We start from the raw sequence: 22701 nt of genomic DNA on the forward strand, positions 1-22701 counted from the left end.
TGGTTTGAGATTTCTTGACAAAATTTTCAACTAAGAAAACCTAGCAGAGTTTAAATGTGACAGTGACAAATTATATACATTATACATTATTATATAAATTATATACAATTATCTTATGACTGGAATTGCTCAGAAGATGTGCAATTCAAATATTGAATTGTTAATCAACACATAGCTGTTCTTGGGCGGGGGTAGAACTATGTACTTTGAAACTTTCACTTCATATTACACTTCATATGAGCTCCTTCAAAAACACAGATGTCTGATAATGTGTAATAAATGCAACAGTAGCAGCAGCCTGTTGTTGATACATTTTCTATTGTGAAACTATGATGTCTGAACAGCAGCCTGGACTGTGGAAGGAAGTTAAAACTATTGATACTTGTTCTTTTGCTCTTGTCCATTTGTAAATAAATGAAATGAGACGGTGCAACATTGTTTTCAATAGAAATCACAGTTAACTGGTCACACCTCTATTATTTGATCAAGCATTATTTAGTAGCTTGAAGCAAATTTCAAATCTTACTAATGCACTTTTTAAAATTAAATATCTAAAATTAATAGTGGCTGTTCCTGCCAAACCGCCTGTCCTGATTCTTCCTCTCCATCCTCACACCTTTATTTATTTATTTATTTATTTATTTATTTAATGCATTTGTTGCTGCCTTATCACCAGGACTCGTTTGGAAAAATAAGTTTTAATCTAAATGAGTTTTTATCCTGGTAAAAACAAAAACTCACTTGCTTAGCCCTTCCTCTGCCTACATTTCCCAGAATGCTGTGCGGTTCTGGATCGTATTCTACATATTGACAATCAGATGTGTAATCTGTTGATACTGATCATGCCTCTTTTGTGATTATATATTGTTGATTGATTTATTGTCCAGTCTCGGCATGTTTTTATGTGATTTTTGGCCTCCTAGTTTTGCTGTTGCAGCCACTTTGCTTTGCGTTGGAATAATAAACGTCAGGAGGACGTGGCATCTGGCGGGACAGAGGAAGGATGTGCCTTTTCTGCTGACTCACCGTTATGATCTGCAGGTTATCTGAGATGACTACTCACTTTGAGGACAAGATGCTGGATTAAGGGATTATCTTTCCTAGCAGCTGTTAAATCTAACTGAAACGAATTACTGCAACATCTTTACCCTAAATATTACCTCAGTGATGTTATAGTCATTATGTCCTTGAAAATCCCTGAAAAATGAGATAAAACTTCAAATTGACTCCTTTTATTTGTTATTGTGAGGTGCTTAAACTGATCTGATGAATCTGTCTCGGCTCTTGAATATAAAACAGTTTTATTTAACAGATCAATCAGTTTTTGTTTCACTTGCTTAAAGCCCAAACAGTTGAGCAGGACGTCTTCACATTCCTGTTGTGAATTGCTTGTTCATGCAGAAAAGAAAGAAGGAAGGAGGAAAAAGCCTGATAAGCATTTTTTCTTTCTTCTTTTAAATCAGGCTCTCTGTTTTTTCTGTGTATTTTACTCTCAAAGCCTCCAATTTTCTATAAATATATGTAGCCTTAAAGTTAAACACTATTATTTTAGTCCTGTTTACTATCATCTAAAGCTGTGGAGCTCTATTCAATTTAAATCCCATTCCTTTGCAAACAGAGCGCTGCTGGTTTGTGTATCTCCAACCCAGAATATAATCACTCAAACTGACTCCCAGGGAAAATATAAACAACCTTTTTATCACAGAGACTTTAGGGTCAAATAGTAGGACTTTGTTTTGTTTGTGTGAGAATGGATCCAGTCTGGGGTTTCTGCAACGGAGAGAAAAGTCTCACTCTTTTTGCAATTTGCTGCAGCCACACCCCGAAACTGTCGCTCGATGGGAGCATTCTTAGGGGAACCTAAAGAAAGGCCGGACTGTCTTGACTCAATTTTCTTGTATTGTTGTGTATTTTAAAACCTCGTTATTATAGCATTAGTGCTGAATTACTGCTAAAAATGAACATTTTTGTCTCCTAGCTCGTTCTGTTCACTGCTCAAATGACAGTGAAACAGTCGGATTGTTGTGCATTAGTCTGTGCTGGATGTTTGGATTTATTATCTGATTACTGCTGATATTTAAGAAGTAGCTGATCAATATGCTTCTTAATGCTGTGCTCTCATGCTGATTTAACCCACAGATTTGCTAAAAGCATAATAATATTGTTGTTCCTGCGTAAAAATAACCACGTCAGTAGTTTTTCTGACCTGATCATCCACATATTTGGTATTGTTTCATGTATTTTAGTATTTATTTTCCCTACTATAAAAACTAACTATATTGGGCAGAAAGTGATGGCAGGTCTTAAAACTTTTAGAGGAACTAAATATGAAGAAGAACATAAAATGTGACATTGAGGAAGAGGCTTTATTGTCATACATACAACGGTTATTTATTTTATTTTAAAAGCTGTAAGCTGAGAACATCCAGTTATCTAAAAACACATTTTTTAGTTATTTCACAGCTAATTTTAATTAGTTGCAGCCCCAACTTAAATTATGATTAGTGACAATTAATTGGATGAAAAATTTGGCACATTCTACAAATTTTCATTTTATTTAACCACTTCAGTTTTTTAAATATATAATATTAGAAATACATAAAAAGGTGAAAATTACTTTTTTAAAATAAGAAAATAAACATTTTGTTGCCTAAATTGCAATAACTCAGAATTTCTTTAGTAAATTTGAAACAAATGAAGCGTAGACTTTTCCACTTGGAGTTTTGAGTAAAATATACAGTCATGGCCAAAAGCTTTGAGAATGATTCAAATGTTAATATTTACAAAGTCTACCGCTTCAGTTTTTATAATGGCAATTTGCATATACTCCAGAATGTTATAAAGAGTGATCAGCTTAACAGCAATTAATTGCAAAGTCAATATTTGCCTAGAAAATGAACTTTATCCCCTAAAACACATTTCAACTTCATTGCAGCCTTAAAAGGACCAGCTAACATCGTTTCAGTGATTGCTCCATTAACACAGGTGTGGGTGTTGATGAGGACAGGGCTGCAGATCAATCTGTCATGATTAAGTAAGAATGACACCACTGGACACTTTAAAAAGAGGTGCTCGGCATCATTCTTTCTCTTCTATGAACCATGGTTATCTCTAAAGAAACACGTGCAGTCATCATTGCATTGCACAAAAATGGCCAAACAGGGACGAGTATCGCAGCTAGAAAGATTGCACCTCAGTCAACAATCTATCGCATCATCAAGAACTTCAAGGAGAGAGGTTCCATTGTTGCCAAAAAGGCTCCAGGGCGCCCAAGAAAGACCAGCAGCACCAGGACCGTCTCTTAAAAGTGTTTCAGCTGCAGGATCGGGCTACCAGCAGTGCAGAGCTTGCTCAGGAATGGCAGCAGGCAGGTGTGAGTGCATCTGCACGCACTGTGAGACGGAGACTATTGGAGCAAGGCCTGGTCTCAAGGAGGGCAGCAAAGAAGCCACTTCTCTCCAGGAAAAACATCAGGAAAAGACTGATATTCAGCAAAAGGTACAGGGAGTGGACAGCTGAGGACTGGAGTAAAGTCTTTTTCTCTGATGAATCCCCTTTCCGATTGTTTGGGACATCTGGAAAACAGCTTGTTCGGAGAAGACGAGGTGAGCGCCACCACCAGTCTTGTTGCTTCTCAGCCAAGGGAGTCGGCTCTCTCACAGTCTTGCCTAAAAACACAGGCATGAATAAAGAATGATACCAGAATGTCCTCCAAGAACAACTTCTCCCAACCGTCCAAGAGCAGTTTGTTGATGAACAATGCCTTTTCCAGCATGATGGAGCACCTTGCCATAAAGCAAAGGTGATAACTAACTGGCTCAGGGAACAAAACAGAGATTTTGGGTCCATGGCCTGGAAACTCCCCAGATCTTAATCCCATTGAAAACTTGTGGTCAATCATCAAGAGACGGGTGGACAAACAAAAACCTAGGAATTGTGACAAAATGCAAGCATTGATTGTGCAAGAATGGACGGCTATCAGTCAGGATTTGGTCCAGAAGTTGATTGAGAGCATGCCAGGGAGAATTGCAGAGGTCCTGAAGAAGAGGGGTCAACACTGCAAATATTGACTTGCTGCATTAACTCATTCTGTCAATAAAAGCTTTTGTTACTCATGATATGATTGCAATTGTATTTCTGTATGTGATGAAAACATCTGACATGCATACATGAAAACCAGAGGGCAGCAGATCATGTGAAAATATATTTGTGTCATTCTCAAAGCTTTTGGCCATGACTGTATCTACAGATAAAGATTTTTTATTATATTTTGTACAGTTTTGAATTATGGCTTTTTTCCCCCCAGTAAATTTCCTTTTTTTTTGCATCTACATACTCTAGTTGATAATCGATTAGTATTCCAATAATCTATTCATCAGGATGAATGCAAATCGTTTAAAATACTAATAAAAATTAGAAATTGATGTGGTAAACATAATGTAAGTGGAAGAGAAATTATGCATGTTTTTTATTTTGTTTGCTCCAGTTCACTCAGACAGGTTTGAGAACATCTATCATCAATTTTCAAGTCCTTCTCTGGACTTTGACTGGGCCATTCTAGCACACATATGGTTTAATCTAAACAATGATGGCTACATTCTGGTGTTGTGCTTGTTTTGGCTGTCCCTGCCACAACAGATAAACTAATGGCTGAATTACTGTATCGGTACGTTATCAATCTTTGCAGAGGTAGTGAGGAATGTGTTTTTGCAACATGCAGCGTTTTCCATAAAGGTCAAAATGTTTGTCTCCTTAGACGAGAGGATCTTCTGTTTTCTGCGTCTCCTACATGAGTTTCAGAAATCTGCAAGTGAATCTTCTTATCAAATCCCTTTTCCTACCTGTCAGGCTTTTTCCATTTTTCAGATTCAACCGTTTTCTGCAAGATGTTCAAAGCTTAGGATGTTGTTTTATAACTTAACCCGTCTTTAAAACAGTATCCTTGAGATGCCTGCTGTGTTCCTTTGCCTTAATTTAAAGCAAAGGACAAACTTGATTTTCCTTCTATTTGTTTTTTTACAACTTGGGCAGCACTTACCAGGAGATCTAAGTGATATTAGTACTGGTCTCTGTGTTTTTAGGGGTTGAAACGGAGATCATTAACTAAGCTTTAGTTTCTTGCCCGCTTCATTGACCACAGTGACTGCTTTGCACCATCAAAACTCTCTCCAAGCTTTTCTGTGTTTTGATGAAATGACTCAGCCAAAATCTGTTGAAGACTTTGTTGTCTTGCAGTTGCATTCATCTACGCAACAACGGTTAAATATGCCAAGTAAGGGCATTTATGACATGACGTTTACTAGCCATTAAACTATATGACATATTATGCTTCCCTGAACAGGTTAGGATCAGTCTATTGGCTATACAAAACATGTTCATGTTTTTTTTTGCATGAAATCATTCTTGGATAAGGATGTTAGTCTAAGTTCAAACTATTTTGAACTCCTTTCAGAATGAGATGTTTTGGGGCCTCTTGTCACTTTAAATCCAAATAAGCTGCTGGCCACACTCCCCTCCCCCCAACTCAACATGTGCACTCCATGTGGAAATGGCTCCAAACAGATGCACAATTATACATCTACATCTTTGAAAAGCAGAGGTGGAGTCTCCTGCACAACCAACAAAAATGCAGCAAGTGGCTTCTGGATGGTAATTCAAAAACAAAACTTGCCTTTTACAGCAGTGCATACAGCAGTAAAACTAGCTGGCTAAATGTTCCGGAGCTCAGCTTGGGTTGCTAGGTAACAGGCTGGCGTTGCTAGGAAATAGCACAGAGTCTGCTGAAAGTGACAAACTGCTCATTTTCCTGACACGAAAAAAACATCAAAAGGCCAGAAAATGCCTTTTTTTTAAAGCACTTGGTCAGTTTTTAGAAGTAGCCGAGACCAAAAATCAAGTGTAAAAATTTGCAAAATGTGAGTTTTGCTAATTTAAATATTACTTAAGATAACTTGGATAACTAAAAGTTTGAATGGTAACCGTAAATCATAATTTTTATATATATATATATTTCTATTTTCTTCAGCTTAACAGATGAGTGTGATGACAGGAAATGACAAAAAATATAATTTTCCCGATCGGTGAATGTGACGCTTACCAGGACTCTGTAATCTCACTCTTCAGTGTGGCTGCTATTTCTGAGTGAAGATAACTCAAAGTTGCCACATTGAGGGGGGAAAAAATGACACGGAAGATATTCAGAATATAATAAATGTTGAATAGTTTTATTGTTTTAAATAGTTCTAGGGGAACAGAATTGGTTAATTAAAAAAAAATAATAATCTGAGTCTCTATAAAATTGTAATGACTACACCTCTAATGGTGCAATCCTAATTAAACAGATGACTTGTGATTGTGTTTTCATATTTGTAGAAGAGGGTAAAAAAACAGCTTTATTGCATAATAAAATTCCTAGTTTAAATCCCCTCGTCTCCCAAATGACAGGTGTTGTCTTAGCCGCTGCAGCTCGACGCCCCGACGGGACAAAGGGCGAGATAAAGATGGCTGCAGACTGACTGAGCAGCTGATGGCTCTGAGATTCACAGATAGAAAACAGTCATGGTGAAGAGCAGGGAGCCACCAAACCCTGAGTAAAGGCGATGCGTCCACTGAGCAGAGAGTTGGACACGTCTGAGTGTTGAAAGGGTCTGGAGGAGCCGGGTGACTATAAACTGCTGGGTTATTTTTAGGCCAAAAACACTTTGGAGGCAAATGGACTGAAGATGCAGATAATCCCAGAGAGCAGGTGTGCAACAAGCTACAGCTAATCTGGTCACATGGGAAGTGACTGGGGTAATTAACAATCGGAGGAAATTTACTTTAATATCCAATTTTATTTTATGCACCAGTGGTTTCTTCTGTTTGGTTTGCCTTAGGGTTGGGCGATAAATATTTGTTTTGAATTTTCTTTTTTTATTTATTGAATTTTTGACTTTTGAAGATGTAATTTTTGGAATATCTACTTTTTATAAATTTTTTAATCAATGCGCTCTTTGAGTTTCTATAGTCCTGAGTGATATCATCACAAACAGGGCGGCCATCTTGTTTGACAAGCTTCTATTTATTTGGACTTTGAATTTAGATAAACTCTATGACAGAATATTAGGACTAGTCTATGAATTTTGTGATACATTTCTTTTTATTAGAAGAATAAAGTTGTAATATCAGGAAAATAAGTAGTACTATGCAAACTAAAACACAAAAAATAAATAAAATGTTAACTTGTGAACTACAAATATTTTATTTTTGAAAAATTAGCATCAAATTATTAGTAGTAGCAACCAAGACTCTGACACTACTGAGCAAACACCAGTTTATTCTGAAAGAATAGTTTATTTTTCTCAACAAAATTACGTTTTCCTTGTAATTTAAAAATTGCATCTTTATTCTGCTAATATTGTGACTACTTTCTCATAAGTAAACAAATTCTCGTAGCCTGACTGTTGTGCAATGTTCAGAAAAGAGGACAAATGTTTATGTATATTTTAAGATAAAGGAGAAAAAAAAGATTTAAAATAATTTATGGTATTGAAATTTCTTTTTTTTTCGTTTTTAAGCCATATTGCCCAGGCCAAGTCTGTCCTCAACTGAACTACATTTGTTTCCCCCCATTTAATTCTTGATCCTCAGTTTGGCTTGTTAAGTTTGGGCTTTCCTTCTATGTTTGAATTGAGAAAGAATAACAGGAAGCTACAGGAAGCCCTTCCAAAATGTGTTAACACTTGAGATAAAAGCCAGAAAAACTAAAAGTGGCGTACTATTCTTTAGAAGTTCAAGTCAGACTTTTAATTTTAGGTTTTGTTTCAGTAGTAAGTTTGGAGGAATTTGGGTTTGGATCAAATACAGCAACATGCCCTCTAAAATTTGGTTCCACAACCTTCAATCTACATAAAACTTTGCAAAAGATACAAGTATGTTCTGGTTAGTATAAACTAAGTGTATCATTTGTTGACTAATTAAATGATGCAAACTCAAGTCACAACTTTTTAAATTGCTGACCATGGTGGATGTTGCTATTATAATCTCAGTGTTTAGACTGAGGGGAGCTCCACACTTTGAGGTCTGCTTTGTGGCTTTTAGGTGCTTGTGGCTTTGAATGCATTTCTTCCCACCCCCCGCAAGACATTCATGTGACTCCACATTGAGCCTACGTCTCCGGGGACAAACAATCATGTCTCGCACAGACTCCTACTGCGGCCGTTCGACTTTTATAAAAGCTGATGTGGAATGCAGAGCTTGATTATTTGGCACATGGAGAAGGAAAATGTTTAGATCACAGGATTGTTCTTTGTCCGCTGGAAAACACTGTTAATCTGGTGGCTTTTGAGACTCTAGGAGTGACTCTGTAACAGTGCTGATTCTTTCTATGCCTTGTTTTATGTTTTGTCAAACGCACTTGATGCTAGATTCTTAAATACAATGGCTTGCTAACATGCGATTGGCTGATATTTCTGTTGATATATAAAACGGTAGTTGATTCTTTCAACTATGAATTATTCTGGGAAAGTCTTTAAAGCTTTGAGCATTTAAGAAAAAGCGCCACAGGGGACGTATTGTCATATTAAAAATTTTCATGTTTTTGTACTTCTGTTTGTGTCTCAACTGCTTATGAAAAAGTATTCCGCCGTTGCCTAGCAACCCCAGGAAAGCCCAGCCCGTCGCCTAGCAACCCAACCTGTATTCCGGCACATTTGTTTGGCTAGTTTTTTCTATCCTTTTCTATCCTATCCTGTTCTAGGAATAAACTGCCTCTTGTTACGCAAGAATGGTAAAAAGGATCTACCTGATTTGACTGTTTTCAGAGCTAACGACTTTGTTACACTTCCTGTTGCCCAGGTTTCTTAAAAAAAAAAACATTTCCACACCATCATGTCACTTGTCTGCTTCATCTTTCCTGCCTGATCTGGTTTCCTGTCTGGACAGGAGAATGTAGTCATTTCTGTTCTGAGAATATATCCAGTACTTCCTTGAAAACGCTCTGTATGATTCGCATGTGAGCTTTTCAACAATTTTAAATGACTTCAATATTTAAAAAATATTAAGCCTTTTTTTTCTTTTCATATTTGAATCTTTTTTTATCACTAAAAATATGAAATGTAAACAATGGCAAGTTTGTTTTTTTTCCTTTTTAAACCATACTTTATTTAATCAGTATTTCCTGAATGTCCATCTTTTTTCATTTACTTCCCAAATGAAAAAGTTTACCTTTTTCTGTTTAAATCATGTTCTTCATTCTAGATAAATGTGTGACATTATTTTTATCAGCAACCAAACAGAAGAGGCTGAATGTTTTTCCTTCAGCATAAATAGATGAAGTGACTGTTTAAAAAAAAAACTGTCATGTGATCAGAGGTCATCCGTGCATGAATGTCCTGATCCGAGTTTGAACCTTTAAGTCATTCACGCCCAGACACGATAGTCATTCTTTAACCCTTTTTCTGCTTGATGACAAATGTATTAAAACTGACCATCTTAAGACATATTTGCTTCAGTAACCTTTTTGAAATGTATTTTTTGTTTTCATTTAACAAGTTGACTCTTTTTCACTGGGAGCTTATTTGAACTGGAGAGAGAATTGTAGTCCATCAAGTGTTGGAGATGTATCCCAACTTTTTATAGGAAGTTGAGTTTTTACTTTGCAGATTGTAATTTTTAGCTTATTGAATAGGTGTTAAGAGAATAGTCATACGACTAAACCAAAATAAGGGAATAAACCAATTGCTAGAGTAACGTCGTAATATGAGTCTGAATGATACAATAACGTAATGAGAAAGTGGTCGCATGACCAATCAAAATGCGAGAATAAACTCATATTACAAGAATAAAGTTGTATTAATGAGATATTATTTGTGAGAAAAGTCGTAATGTTACCAGAAAAGTCGTAATGTTACCAGAATAAAGTCGTAATATTGGCAGTAGTAGTAATTTTGAGAACTCCAACATGAAAGAAAAACAATTTAAAATGAGGAATGTTGAGCATTTTATGAAATTATACTTTGCTATTGGTTTTAATAATAGAACGTACTTAATTTGATGCTGATGTGTGAAAAGATCACCAATAAGTATTGAAGCGACTCATCGCAAGCTTCATCTGTGTATTTCAAAAGAATCACACAAACTAGCTAGTAAATTGGTAGAAAACTGCTTTTTTTTCCTACAAATTTTACAAAATTCCTCTGGTAAGATTCTTTATTCTGCTCATATAAGATTACGATTTTATAATCATAATTTAAAGTATCTCTCCAGACCCTCATACTCCATCGTTCACACCTCATGTAGACTAAAATGCCCAAAAAAGTGACAGATTGTTGGACACACAGAAACAGAAGTGGCAAAAAGCTCTGTTTTGTTGCAGTATTTCCTAATGTCACAATCGCATGATTTTGTAACATCCGGCAATAAGCCAGTCTTCTAGACTCATCGCAAGCTTCATCTGATGCAAATGAAACGGTGACTTGCATCATCTTCGTTTTGTTATATAAAGCGCTGCTCACACCTTTTTGTAAACTCTGCTCCATAGCTTCCTGTCTTGGCAGCTCTATTCTTTTAAATTGGTGAATCGGTCAACCAGAGTTCAGAATCGGCTAATTTTACCTTGATCAGCTCAGATCTGTGATTTATTTATTTTCTTACATTTCTAATCTCTTTTTAACCTTAAGTATGAAACAATGGGCCAAGCGAAGCGGCTCTGTCTTCCATCGCTGTTGGCGGACTTCAATCAAGTTTATTCATTTAGCGCAATTCATTAACAAGGCAGTTCAAAGTCATCTACATTATTAAAAACATAACAAATGTAGTCAACAATTGTGAAAACCAGTAACAGACATTACATTTTATCGTCTTCGTCCGTCTTATTTACCGGCGAACCAGAAACGAGTAAATACAACGGTTCCGCATTGGGACTTTTGTACGTGTAAAAGGGGGAGAAAAAGTGGCAATTAAATGCATTTAGAATTTACTCCGTTACAAATTTTATGCAACTAATTATTCAAAATGATTGTGTTGTAGTCCTGGCCCCATTTTAAATATAATTTTGTAAATAAATAGATGTTTAAAGGAGTAGTAGCGCAACATTTGTCAGCTTGTCCAACATTTCATTTTCAGAAATAACAATGGAGCTGCTGGTATGTAGAAGTTTACTGGTTGCAAAGTTCTCAACACACCGTTTTTATTTGTTTTAAAAAACGAACATGGAGATGGAAAATTAGCTTCCCTTTTTTGTTGAGCAATAAGAACATATTGTAATAGATACACAGTTCTGAGGTTGTTCCAAACATTTACGGGCTGCTAATAAACCTTCTTTGAGTTTTAATAACAGAGAAAAATTAATCATTTAGGTTGGATTTCCTTCATCAGCTCCAGCCTGTGTATCAGACACCTATCAGACTCAGTCTGCCTGAGCAGCAGCTTCTGACTCAGTGCTGAACAGAGTCACATGGCAGCTTGTCAGCAGGCTGGAAGAGGAAACATAATCCCAAGGAGGAAGGCTGCGTTATCAGTCCCAGCCTGTAGCTCTGACGGTGCGCACCAGACAGCACGCAGTCGGCGAGACGCTGCACACTAAAAACGGGATTTATTTATTTTTGTCCCTATATTTTAATTTCTGTTGCATTTTGCCCCTTTTTGTTTGCGTTTATCCTGCAGTCTGACCAGCTCCTTTCACAGCAGAGGTCAGAATAAACTAGAATGTCTGCGGTGGCTTCCATGCAGTAAGCACACTGAGGTATTTATACTGTTATTGATGCGCTTTTGTGTTTCCAAGTCATTTCTATTATCTTAAGTTGACCTTGCGTCACATTCCTCCTGCTGCTTGTTCTCTGATTATGTTTGAATTTTGATTAATCATTCATCTGGTGCCTGTTCTCTAGGTTTACCTAATGAACCATAACTTTGTTTTCTTTCCTGTTTTTTTTTATTTTTTATCCCCGCTTCCTAATATCCATTAGAGTTGAGGTGAATGCTGAGTCGGGCTTGGAGCTTTATATCTGACAAAAAATGCAAACAAGTACTGATAAACTCCACAAATTAGGGAAAAAAACTCAAAATACTGCCACTAAAATAGCTTCAGTTGCAAAAACATTCTCTAATTGACCTAAAAAGATAAATCTGTTTAAATGATGCATATCTTGAAGATTAGTGCTTTTTAAGCTAATTATTCTGCTATTGGATTCGTTGTATGGCAGGAAATGTTGCATTTAATGGTTCCACATAAAACCCAAACTGTCTCGGCAACAATTAAAACAAATTCTTCAAAAGGCAAAACCAAAAAACAGCCACAGTCTGCAGGACAAATCCAAATTAAGTCCTCAGTCTTATTTTTACGAGGGTCTAAACTTTTTATTTCTTCCCTCTCATTGTCCTGCTTTTTATAAGTAAAGGCCTGTATTTGTTGAGTTTTGAACTTTGCGATCAAGAGTCTATTTCTGGTGAAAAACAGCTTTTTTTTATTGGCATAATTTTCATGTTATTGAGTTGTTCTTTAATTACGCATTCTTGTCGGATTGGACTGGCACAGAACTGTGCATTCTGTGGCCGGCGCTCGCGTGTTGGGCTGCAGACTGAAGCCGTGCCCGGTCAGGGCGTCTTCACCAGAACGCCGGCTTAAGACGCGTGTGACGGCTTGTCTGGAGTTCAAGCCGGGCTCATGACCTCCGTCCAGCCATCTGACCGCCGTGCTTTTCCTTCTTATCCTTTTCCTGAGGCACAACAAAGGAGTTTAGGGCTTCTGGTTTTACTAAAACAATTTGAGATGAAAGCGAAAGATTTCCAACTGCAGAAGAGTCATAAAACATTACTTGTCAAAGTATGAGGCAGGAAAGAAGGTGCATACCAACAAATTGGCATCAAAATTTTCACAACTAAGTGGATTCACTGCACATTTAACAATCCAGATCTTATTTGCTAGAGTTTGATGCTTTTGGATGTTCTTTTTTGGTCCATAACTAGTGTAATAAAGTCAGAGATTTCCATTGAAACTCTTGAAGTAAACAGAGTTTGTTACAATCTTCACATTTCATCCTTCCACTCAACTTTTTAGCAAACCAAGGCGCTTTCAATGATCGTCTGTGACTAGCCCTTATGGGTTGTATTGATGACGGTCTGCCGAACAATTGACAACATTGCATGATTACGTAAACGATAACATGACCCTAACTTTTCTAGCTTAAAATCCAATTTTCAGAAAACTATTTTTGAGTTTTTATTCACTGTAAGCCAAAATCTACAAAATCATAAAAATAAAAAAAAATGGTTGATTTATATGTTTTGGTGTGACATCAATCTGTATAAGTTTTACTTTTGGATAACGAGTGGGCATTTCTACTATATATGACATTTTTGTTTCAGCTTTGAAATTTGTTGATGACTTAAAACAAATTATTTGCCTTCTAAAATGTACATTAATTTTTTTAGTCTGTAAATCCTCATACAAAGTTACATTCCTTCTCTGTTTACCAAAACCTTCATTTGTATTCCCAGTAGCCAATAAGGAAATGACACAATTTGTTGTTTTGAGAAGCAACACTAAATGAAGGGTTTTCGAGCAGCTCAGTGTCTGACATGCTAACCTGTTTGCATTTTGCAAATCTTTAACTTCAAACTCCTGGTTTGATGGGTAACAACAAAGTACATTTAAAGCTCCTGCGGTCTTCACAATCTAAGGACTTTTCGAGGAGAATTTGGAAAGGAAATGGGGAAAGACTTGAGGTTTGGTTGCTTGGAAGAAGTGAGGGGTGTTTTGATTTGACCATAATCACAAATGAGTTCAGTCTGGTAAACCCTGTGGGAGCACAACTAAAGCAAAAGTCTCCCGGATAGAAATCCTTGTAGATTGTACTAATCAGATTTTGTTTATGGCTCTGGGGTTCTTGGCTCTTTCTTCACTTTGCGTTCTCATGACCTTATCATTTCATATCAGTTTATTTTTTCTTGGTATTGCTGTTTTTTATTATGATAAATTATAGATAAATGTGTTAAGAATATCCTCCGATCAGACAGGCTCAAGATTTTAAGCACCTGAGGCTATTATGCTTGTGAATAATCAACAATCCTGGATGTTTGTGATCACTTAAATCTGTACTTGAGAACAGTAATGATTAAATTTTTGAGTATTTCTTAAAATCTTAAAATTTCTCTCCATTCTCCAAAAAGGGAGGTCTACCTTTCCTTCACTCAGATTTCCATTGGGGTTGTGTGACTTTTATTAATGTATTTGAATGAAATCTCTGTAAAACATTGATGGGTGGCGTAGTTTAAAGGGGAACTATGATGCAAAATTCATGTTTTGCAAATTTTTATGGATCTCAATTGCTTCTAAAAAGAATCCAAGCGCTTAAACTATATATATCTAACCGGTTTTTTAGTGTCTGGAAAATGAGTCCTTTCAAAAACCTCTTGATGACTCCCTAACGATGGGCACTGTGCCGTTGCCTAGCAACCCAAACTGAGATCCAGCATGTTTGGTCAACTGGTTATACCACTGTATGTGCTCTACAGTGGCTGCTGGGAATGAGAGGCGTTTAGTTGTTTAGTTACCATTCACAAACCACTTGCTGTGTTCTTGTTGGTTGTGCAAAAGGCACCACTTCTGCTTTTCGAAGCAAATTGCACATCTGTTTGCAGCCATTTTCACACGAGTGAAGCAGCAACTTAATTGGATTTAAAGTAACAATAAGCCCTAAAAAAGCTCATTCTGGGTAGAACAAGGCAGAACCGTAATAGGTCATCTTTAAATATATCTATTGTGTTGTATCTAACATTTTCTGAGATTAACTTGCCAAGGAAAATGTCTCCTCCTAAGTTTTCTTGGATTGTGGTTGAGGTGGACCTCACAAAGGTTCCTCAAATGGCCCGCAGGCCACACCACCTTTAAAGCGATACTGCTTCATGTTCTTGCCCTTTGGAAAAACACAAGTTGTACCCTGATGTCATCCCAATCATGCAGGGACGTTGGATGTCTGAAGGTCGCAACATCCGCTGCAGAACTGCTTTGACTTCTTGTTGGCAGTTTTTAGTCAACATGAGACACTTTTCATAATTTGCATCTAAATTGACTCATTACTCAGTCTGTGACTTCTAACTTTATATCTTAAAACGATAAGTCCACAGAATCTGCATTTTCCACAACTGTCTAAAGTTACTTCTTTATATACTTGTGACTTTTTACCCATTTATGCCTTTCTCTTTCTGTTCTGTCAAATGTGACCAATCCAAGAAGGAATTCCAGATTTTAAAACTCCTCTGAGGTGTGACTCTGATGTAGTTACCTCCTTCCTGTTTTCACACTTGCTTCCTCTCAGAAACGAGGTTTTTCCCCCAAACCATTTAATGCCCTTTCTAAATCTAGCATGGAAAAGTTTGGATGTTTGAGGGGGAAATCTGGTTTAGTTTCAGAAGGCTGTGTAAGGTGCACAGCTTCTGCAAAAACGTGTTTAACTACTCGACTGGCTTCGTTATAAGCTGTCCGCACTCATCAATGTCTCTGTTCTTTGAAGCTGTTGCACAAGAACCAGTCAACGCTTTTTAAATCATCTGACCGAAAGCCGGAATGAACCAGGTAGAAAAATTTAAATCAGTTTTTTTTGTTTTTTTTTTGCCTCTCTTGGAAGGATGATTTCACGTGTTATTGTTATCGCCTCTGATCGTTGTTATCCTAGCGGTGTTATTGCAGACTTTCCCTGAGGTAGATAAACTGGTTCCCAGGGCTTTTACCAAGGATCCCAGGGTTTGGTAACTTTATCCCTGTGTAGCGAGCTCTGTCTTTTCCAGAGTGGTGAGGTCTAGGTTTACTGAGAAAGTAATCTTTAAGCACATCCAAGCTCAAACACTTTCTCTTTTTGAATCTCTCGCCTTTTTATCTCGTGAACTGCAGTGCAGGAATTGGCATGTTGGTTGGAGTTTCTTTACATGTTGGTGCTTTAATGCCTCTTTTTCAACCTGTCAGTCATTAATATGACTATGTTCAGACACCAGAAAGGTTTATCTAACACCTGCTTTAGTAGACTGGAAATACAAAGAAAGGAGTCCAATCCTTTGGACTGCAGGAATACAATTATTGTTGTCGCTAGTGAGGTACTTCAGAGTTTCTGAAGGTGGACATTGGAAGAAGCATTATCTGCTGCTTATCAATGGTTTTTCTGGACAGTAGCGCTGTTATCTTGGTCTTATCTGACTAAATGCTTAATGACCTTATAAAGTATTTGAAAACTGGTGCAAGGCCTGCAATAAATGGCTTTGATTTGTATTTAGGCCACTTGGTTTGGTTTGCATCTTCCTGCTAAGCAAATTGTAATTAACTGCAGTGTTTACATTGATGTGCTAGGTGTTGAAATCTGGGGACCAAATATGTCATTTTTAAAGCTCTTACGTGAACATTATTTATTTTCTATGTTAACTAAAGCTCAGTAAATCTTAACATTGAGCTATGTGGTAACATGATATGTTACCACATAGCTACAACTGATATGTCAGAGTAGACAAACTTCCAAGTTATTTCTAATTTTGAGTTTGAAGCGTTTTAGTGACACTAGGCGATTAAGGAATGGAAATGAGTGATTGTATTAAGAAGCAATAGGCATAATAGTAGAAATGTAAGTTATGCAAATTTGTATCAAAAGATTACTTTAGATTACAATAAATAACATTGTGCAACACCTGCAATGGTATAACAATAAAGGGATTTTACAGTATTTGGCTCCAATTGGAAACACTGTAGGATGAACATCAGTAGTTGTTCAGTTATATGTTAAAATTTAGTTTATAACACTGACCTTATTGTAAAATGGGACTAGGAGCTTCAGGGGCTTGCAGAAGGAAATCTGGGCCCATTGCAGCTACACTCTGGCCCCCCAAAAAAGTAAAAAGTAAAGGCCATTTTGTTAGATGGCCTTTACTTTTGACTATAGCACACATTTACTGTGGCTTTGTCTCGGTAAGCTTCTGAAGTGTCACAAGACTTTTTTTATCCAGTGTTGCATCGGTCACTCAGTACATTCAGGTAATAATGTTGCTGAATCTGATCATAATCATGATGGTTAATAATTTCACCTGCCTCTTTTTACCCTGAAGCGGCCATCTTTCTGGAAGAGGGTAAATCTGAACTCATTTTATCAAATGACCTTCATCCTTTGTTCCAGAGTCCAATCTTTATGCTCCCTTGCAAATTGAAGCTATTTTTATTATTGTTTTTTTTTATGGCCATACAGCTGTTAGAGTTCTGTTTATATTGTAAGTGGAAATGCTCTTACTTTTACTATTAAACATGGATTCTTCTCTTTATTTTTCTTCAATCTGATGTCGTCACACATTTGATCGTGCCAAACACAATCATTCAGGGCTTTTATTTTATTTTTTTCAGACCACATTTCTTCCTCACAGACGATGGTTCACCACTTTCCTTATACCTCTTAATAAAGTTAAACAATTCTCAACCCAATCTTGGCAGTTTCTGCTAGATGTTTCTCTGCCCGATGCCGATGATTTGACTCTTCTTAAGCAGACTTGCATAATTTCCAAGAAATGAGAGACAACTTATTGCTGGAGTTAAATAACTTGACAGTTGGAAGGTGGTTGTGATCGTGCAAATATCCAATAAGATGGTTGCATCATTTTTTGGCCAGGCTGTGGACAGTAGGGAAAAATCATCAACCATTTCTATTCCAGGTGTCATGAAAATCCCTGATTATTGAATCGTAAACAAAGACTGTCTCGTTGGCTTGTGTTTCTCCAGGTTATGCTGCCCAAAAGCTGTCTGAGTCCCAGTGAGAAAGAGAAGGGCTAAAGCCGCACCAGTCCAAACCAGCTTCCCAGAGCCTGAACAACAGCAACTTTCCCTGCAGAGCCATGAGCAACCCCAGCGCACCCGACCAGGTTACAGAGGCTGTTGCATCAGTTGTTCACAGTGTAAGTTTACACGGCAACATGTTGGGAAGCCCTAGTCGGGTCAGGCCCATTTGATAAAATCTGCTGGTAATGAAGCGGATTAATGCAGCTCCCCTGCTGCTCACAGCAGTTTTTTGGGGCTTGTTTTGCTTTGACAATTTTGCTGCAAAGGTTTCGGTTCCCTTTATCCAGAAATCCATGTGCAGGATTTCTGCTGCTTCAGCTTCCTTGGTTCTGTTTGGCACAGAAAGTTGGTGTTTGTCACTTTTTTTTGTTCTTTTTTTTTGCTGTGCTTGTATAAATCTAGTCACTTTTAATTGTTCCAAACTTGACTCCAAAAAGTAAACACTAATACATATGTATAATGGATTGACTTCACAACAGAAACACTCAGGTTCACTGCATTTAATATAACAAAAGAAGAAATCAAGTTGGTGGTTAAAATTAGTCTAGCAGCTTCTGCCCCTATAGATTTAATAAAATACAAGTAGTAGTACAAGTAGTTCCCAGTGAGCAGTTAACAGTTGTAAAATTCTACATGGCTAAAATCCACAACATTAAAAATGTACAAAACACAGAAAATGACTCATGAAACACTGTATGTGATTAAATTAGTTGAAAATATAATACTTGTAAAGAAAACGGAGCTAATCCTAATATGTTCCACAGTTACTAACGGCAACAGAAAAAAGGGGGAGGAGCTGTCAGTTACTAGTTGCTATGGTAACCATCAACTGTCGAGAGCAGCATTAATAATAATAATAATAATACATTTTATTTGTAGGCGCCTTTCTGGACACCCAAGGTCACCTTGACATAAAAGCAGGCAAATTATAAAATACATACCAATAATAAAACACAAACAAGATTTAGAAGACAGTACAAAGATAATTAAAGGCTATATGCTAGTTCAAACAAATGGGTTTTGAGTTTGGACTTAAAATATTGCAAAGACTCGATGTTACAGAGATCAGGTGGGAGTGAGTTCCAGAGTTTGGGAGCAGAGCGGCTGAATGCTCTGCTCCCCATAGTGACGAGACGAGCAGGAGGAACAGTGAAATGGACAGAAGATCTGAGGGAACGAGTGGGTGTGACAATGTGAAGGAGGTCCGAGAGATATGAAGATGTGAGGTTGTGAACTACTTTAAAAGTTAGAAGTATTTTATAGTTGATGCGATATGTGATTGGAAGCCAATGGAGCTGTTGTAAAATAGGTGTGATGTGATGAATTAAAGGGGTCTGTAATGATACGAGCAGCTGAATTTTGAACCAATTGTAATTTATGCAGAGTTAACAGAACATGATATAATAATGTCTGGCTAAACAAAATAAATTCAAAGAGTAAGTAGACAAATTTTGACAAACTTCACATCTATAATATTCAAATGAAACCTGGAGTTTTACACGCACAGAAAAATGTATTTATTAGAAGACTGAATGGAAATTAGATGCATTAAATGACGTTTTCTCTTAATGTAGAGCTGTTGGAAGTTGTAAAATAAATGGCCACAAAGCCTGTGCAAGGATTCCTGGTAATGCGTTAGAAAGCAGTTGGTCAGCAGCCAATATACACTTCATTACTAGACCTTTGGGTCTTCATCTCAATAAGCTCATCTCATGATTAACTTTGAACGGCTCTAAAGTAAAAAAAACTGATCTCTATTACGTTCTTATTGCTGCAAGCCCTCGGCTTTGGAGCTCTGGGAACTGCAGGGTAGATTTCCAAGAATAATATCTGTTGTTTTTTAATTTTGTATTGATTAATTCTCATTTCAAAGCAGCTCTTATTATGATCTCAAGTAGAGACTTTCCCAGAAAGGCTGCCATCGTTTCTGAACCACTGCTTGTAAAGGAGGTGTGGAAATGCTGACGTTGCAAAAACTAAATGGATTTAGTGTCGTCTTGACGCAAAAAAGCCACTGCTTCAAACAGTTTTTTGTTTCCTAAAACTGTCCTGTTCTGCCGTTTAACTCTAGGTTAATTCAGACCGGCCATGTTTGGTCCTCTTTAATCAAACTCTAGTTCGTTTGGTACCAAAAAATGAACTGGTCAGCCTAAAAACCTCGGTCTCATTTTAGGTTAATGAAAAACTTCAAAAACTAAACATTGCCACTATATTCTGACTCAATTGTATTATTTTATTGCACCAAAACTCTAGAAATTGCATGCATTGATTCCCATTAAAACTATAAAGATCTATTTAATGCTGTTTATTGTCAGTGAACAGCAATGACCAAGATTAAATACAAAATATCACTTGTTTGCACTCACTGCAAACAAGTGAGTGCAGATGCAGCATTTTATTTATTCTACATGTATTTTATATTTGGTTAAGGGAGGGGGAAAAATGGTAAAAGGGAGTATGGGAAAATATTTTAAGGACATTTAAGTGGCTATAGTCTGAGATCATAATAAAATGTGTCTTTTTAAAGTGGATCCTGCTTTCCTCCTGCTTTTTTCCAGTTTTGTTTACATTCTGGAAATCTTAGCCCTTGTCTTAAAACACACACATTTAAAATGCAGATGTTTCAGAGCATGAAATCTCTCAAATTATAATAAAGAATGAGGAATTAATTAATGCATTTTTTCCACATGCAGACTTTCTTTTTAGAGGAAATATTGATCAAATACTAAGTTTTTTTTGCTGTTTAACACAATTTTCTTTACCTTTTCTTTGGCTTTAGTCATTTGCCTTTTTGTGCATTTTGTTCCCATTAAGATGTTTTGGACCAGAATCTGATGGCTGCTGTTGAAGAAGCTGCGTAGAGATAAAAATGTTTGCTCTGTGACTGTGTTGGAGGTTATTGGCTGTCATCTAGGCGTTGACCCCAGCAGGTTAATCATTGTCTCCCTCAGTCAATAAATATGTACCGAGTTCACATAACCCTGTCTGAATTCAAAGACGCGTCAAGCGTATAAAGTGACGTCGTTTTTTGACTCCATCCGATCATTTCAGATCAAGCAGCCAACGAGTGGAAAACCTTTTAGTTTAGCATAAATTGAATTTTCCTACTTTTGTTTTTGGCTTCTTTAACAAATCTCAGTAGCATTAATGGACTTTTTGTACTTGTTTAAGGTGAGTTTTTACCTTTATTTATTTATTATTTATATATATATCATGCTTGGGTTAATGTGTGAATCTGAAGCATTGTTTCTAAGTTTTGGTTTCTTTTTTCTAAAATCTCAATGTACTGACTTCCAAAGTCTATATATAGCCTGATTTGGGTAAATTTAACCTCTTTATGAACTTTGCGTCTGGTTAATATTTACTCTAGTTCACATGCTTCCTGAAAAACATTTCATTCAGTTGGCTTACCGCTCTTCTCTGGTTGTCAGAGTAACTCCAGCTCAACCAGAGAAAGCTGGTTGTCCAGATATTCAACCAGCTTTCTCTGGTTGAATATCTGAAATGGTCCAGGTCCATTTCTCTGGTTGTCCAGATATTTTGCATTTATTGACACGTTGACAGTTTCTTCTTTGCTGTAACATCACAGTTGAAAATTAGTTTAAGAAGAAACTTATCCCAAAGAGAAATTAAATAAACTCTTTGTCGCCATGGTTACGTATGACGGCAACTGTCCGAAAGTGGGGTGGGGGGAAAGTAAGCTCAAAAAATGCTTCCAGCTGCCCATCATCCAAAACCAGAGGGGATGATTGACCAAACATGCAACGGCTCAACCAAAAAATGCAGAATTAAAATCTACAAAAAGAACAAATCAGAACAAACGCAGGAGACAACAATTTTTCTATGAAACAATTAATATATTAGAATAAACTGACATTAGTTTTTTAGACACTTTTACAATTTCATTGCTCTAGAAATCACTGTTCATAGTGACAAACCGATCCGTAAATATATTCTATATTGATTTTATTACAAGGATAGATTAGTTTCACTAATAAAATTTAGATCTGTGTTTGTATGGTTGGACAAATTAGACTGAGTACATGGTTACTATGGTAACCCTGACCGCAAAGGTAAAAATTTAGGCCATCAAAATAAGCAGTCGTTGACCCAAAAAATGTAGTTTTCCTCTAAATAAGGCAACGGCGTGAGGCAATTTTCTTTTAGATTTTGGATCTTTAATTGTAAACTTATTTAAAAGATGAAAAAAAATGACACCACATTTTGCATTATTAATTTAATGAATTTTGTGACCCAGGCGGAGTTTTAAATTTGCCAGTTTTGATCTCCAGGGCAAAAAGTTTGGACACCACTTGTGTAAATGTAACTCTACATAAAAGTACAAATTGTTAGACCAGACCACATTTAATGCTGAAAATACCATTTTAGTATTTGACTTCCTGCTTTTTTTTTTTTGAAGAATTAGACCCAGGCTCTATAAAATGAGCTTTCTCTGTAATGTTTGTTTTCTTAAGATTGTAAATCATGAAATTAGGAGCATCGAAGTCAGATTTTTATTTTTTTTTCTTTGCCACTGAACACTGAAGGAATTTAAAAAGTGTTACGACACTCCTAAGGAGTGTCCTGTTTAGGAGGACACTCCTGTTTAACTACCTGTTAAGGTGTGTAGTTCACCTTATTTTGTGTTAATTGAATCGAAATACTCTGAACTGCGCAGCAAGGGTACATGTTAAGAGTTAATATAGCTCCACTTTCTTGCATACATTTTTAATTAAAGTTTTTTTACTGACCTGTAAAGTGATTTCCTTTGGACCTTGTTATCACCAGCTTGCAACACAAAGTTACGCCCTTGGTTTTCAATTAAAACTTTGCGTCCCTTTTTCAGATTCTTTGCTTTATTGTGTAATTTTCTCGACCACCGATATTCCAGACTCAATGCAAAACAGCAGCATAGTAAG

General features: G+C 36.7%; 1 protein-coding gene across 5 annotated transcripts in view; it reads left to right on the top strand.

Annotated features, from left to right (window-relative positions):
- Nucleotides 1-22701, top strand: part of slc4a2b (solute carrier family 4 member 2b) — a 52864-nt gene that overhangs the window by 1448 nt on the left and 28715 nt on the right. For 4 of the 5 annotated variants that reach the window (XM_081601745.1, XM_008396632.3, XM_008396633.3 and 1 more), the window contains exon 3: nucleotides 17726-17898. In XM_081601745.1, the coding sequence (XP_081457871.1) occupies nucleotides 17839-17898 (60 nt within the window). In that variant the 5' untranslated portion in view covers nucleotides 17726-17838. Of the gene's footprint in view, nucleotides 1-11467; nucleotides 11723-17725; nucleotides 17899-22701 lie in introns of those variants that run through there. The other variant, XM_017301891.2, reaches the window with a different exon arrangement.

This window comes from Poecilia reticulata, chromosome 20, assembly GCF_904066995.2.
Source record: "Poecilia reticulata chromosome 20, P_reticulata-male-v2, whole genome shotgun sequence".
In the NCBI taxonomy this organism is placed as follows: Eukaryota; Metazoa; Chordata; class Actinopteri; order Cyprinodontiformes; family Poeciliidae; genus Poecilia; species Poecilia reticulata.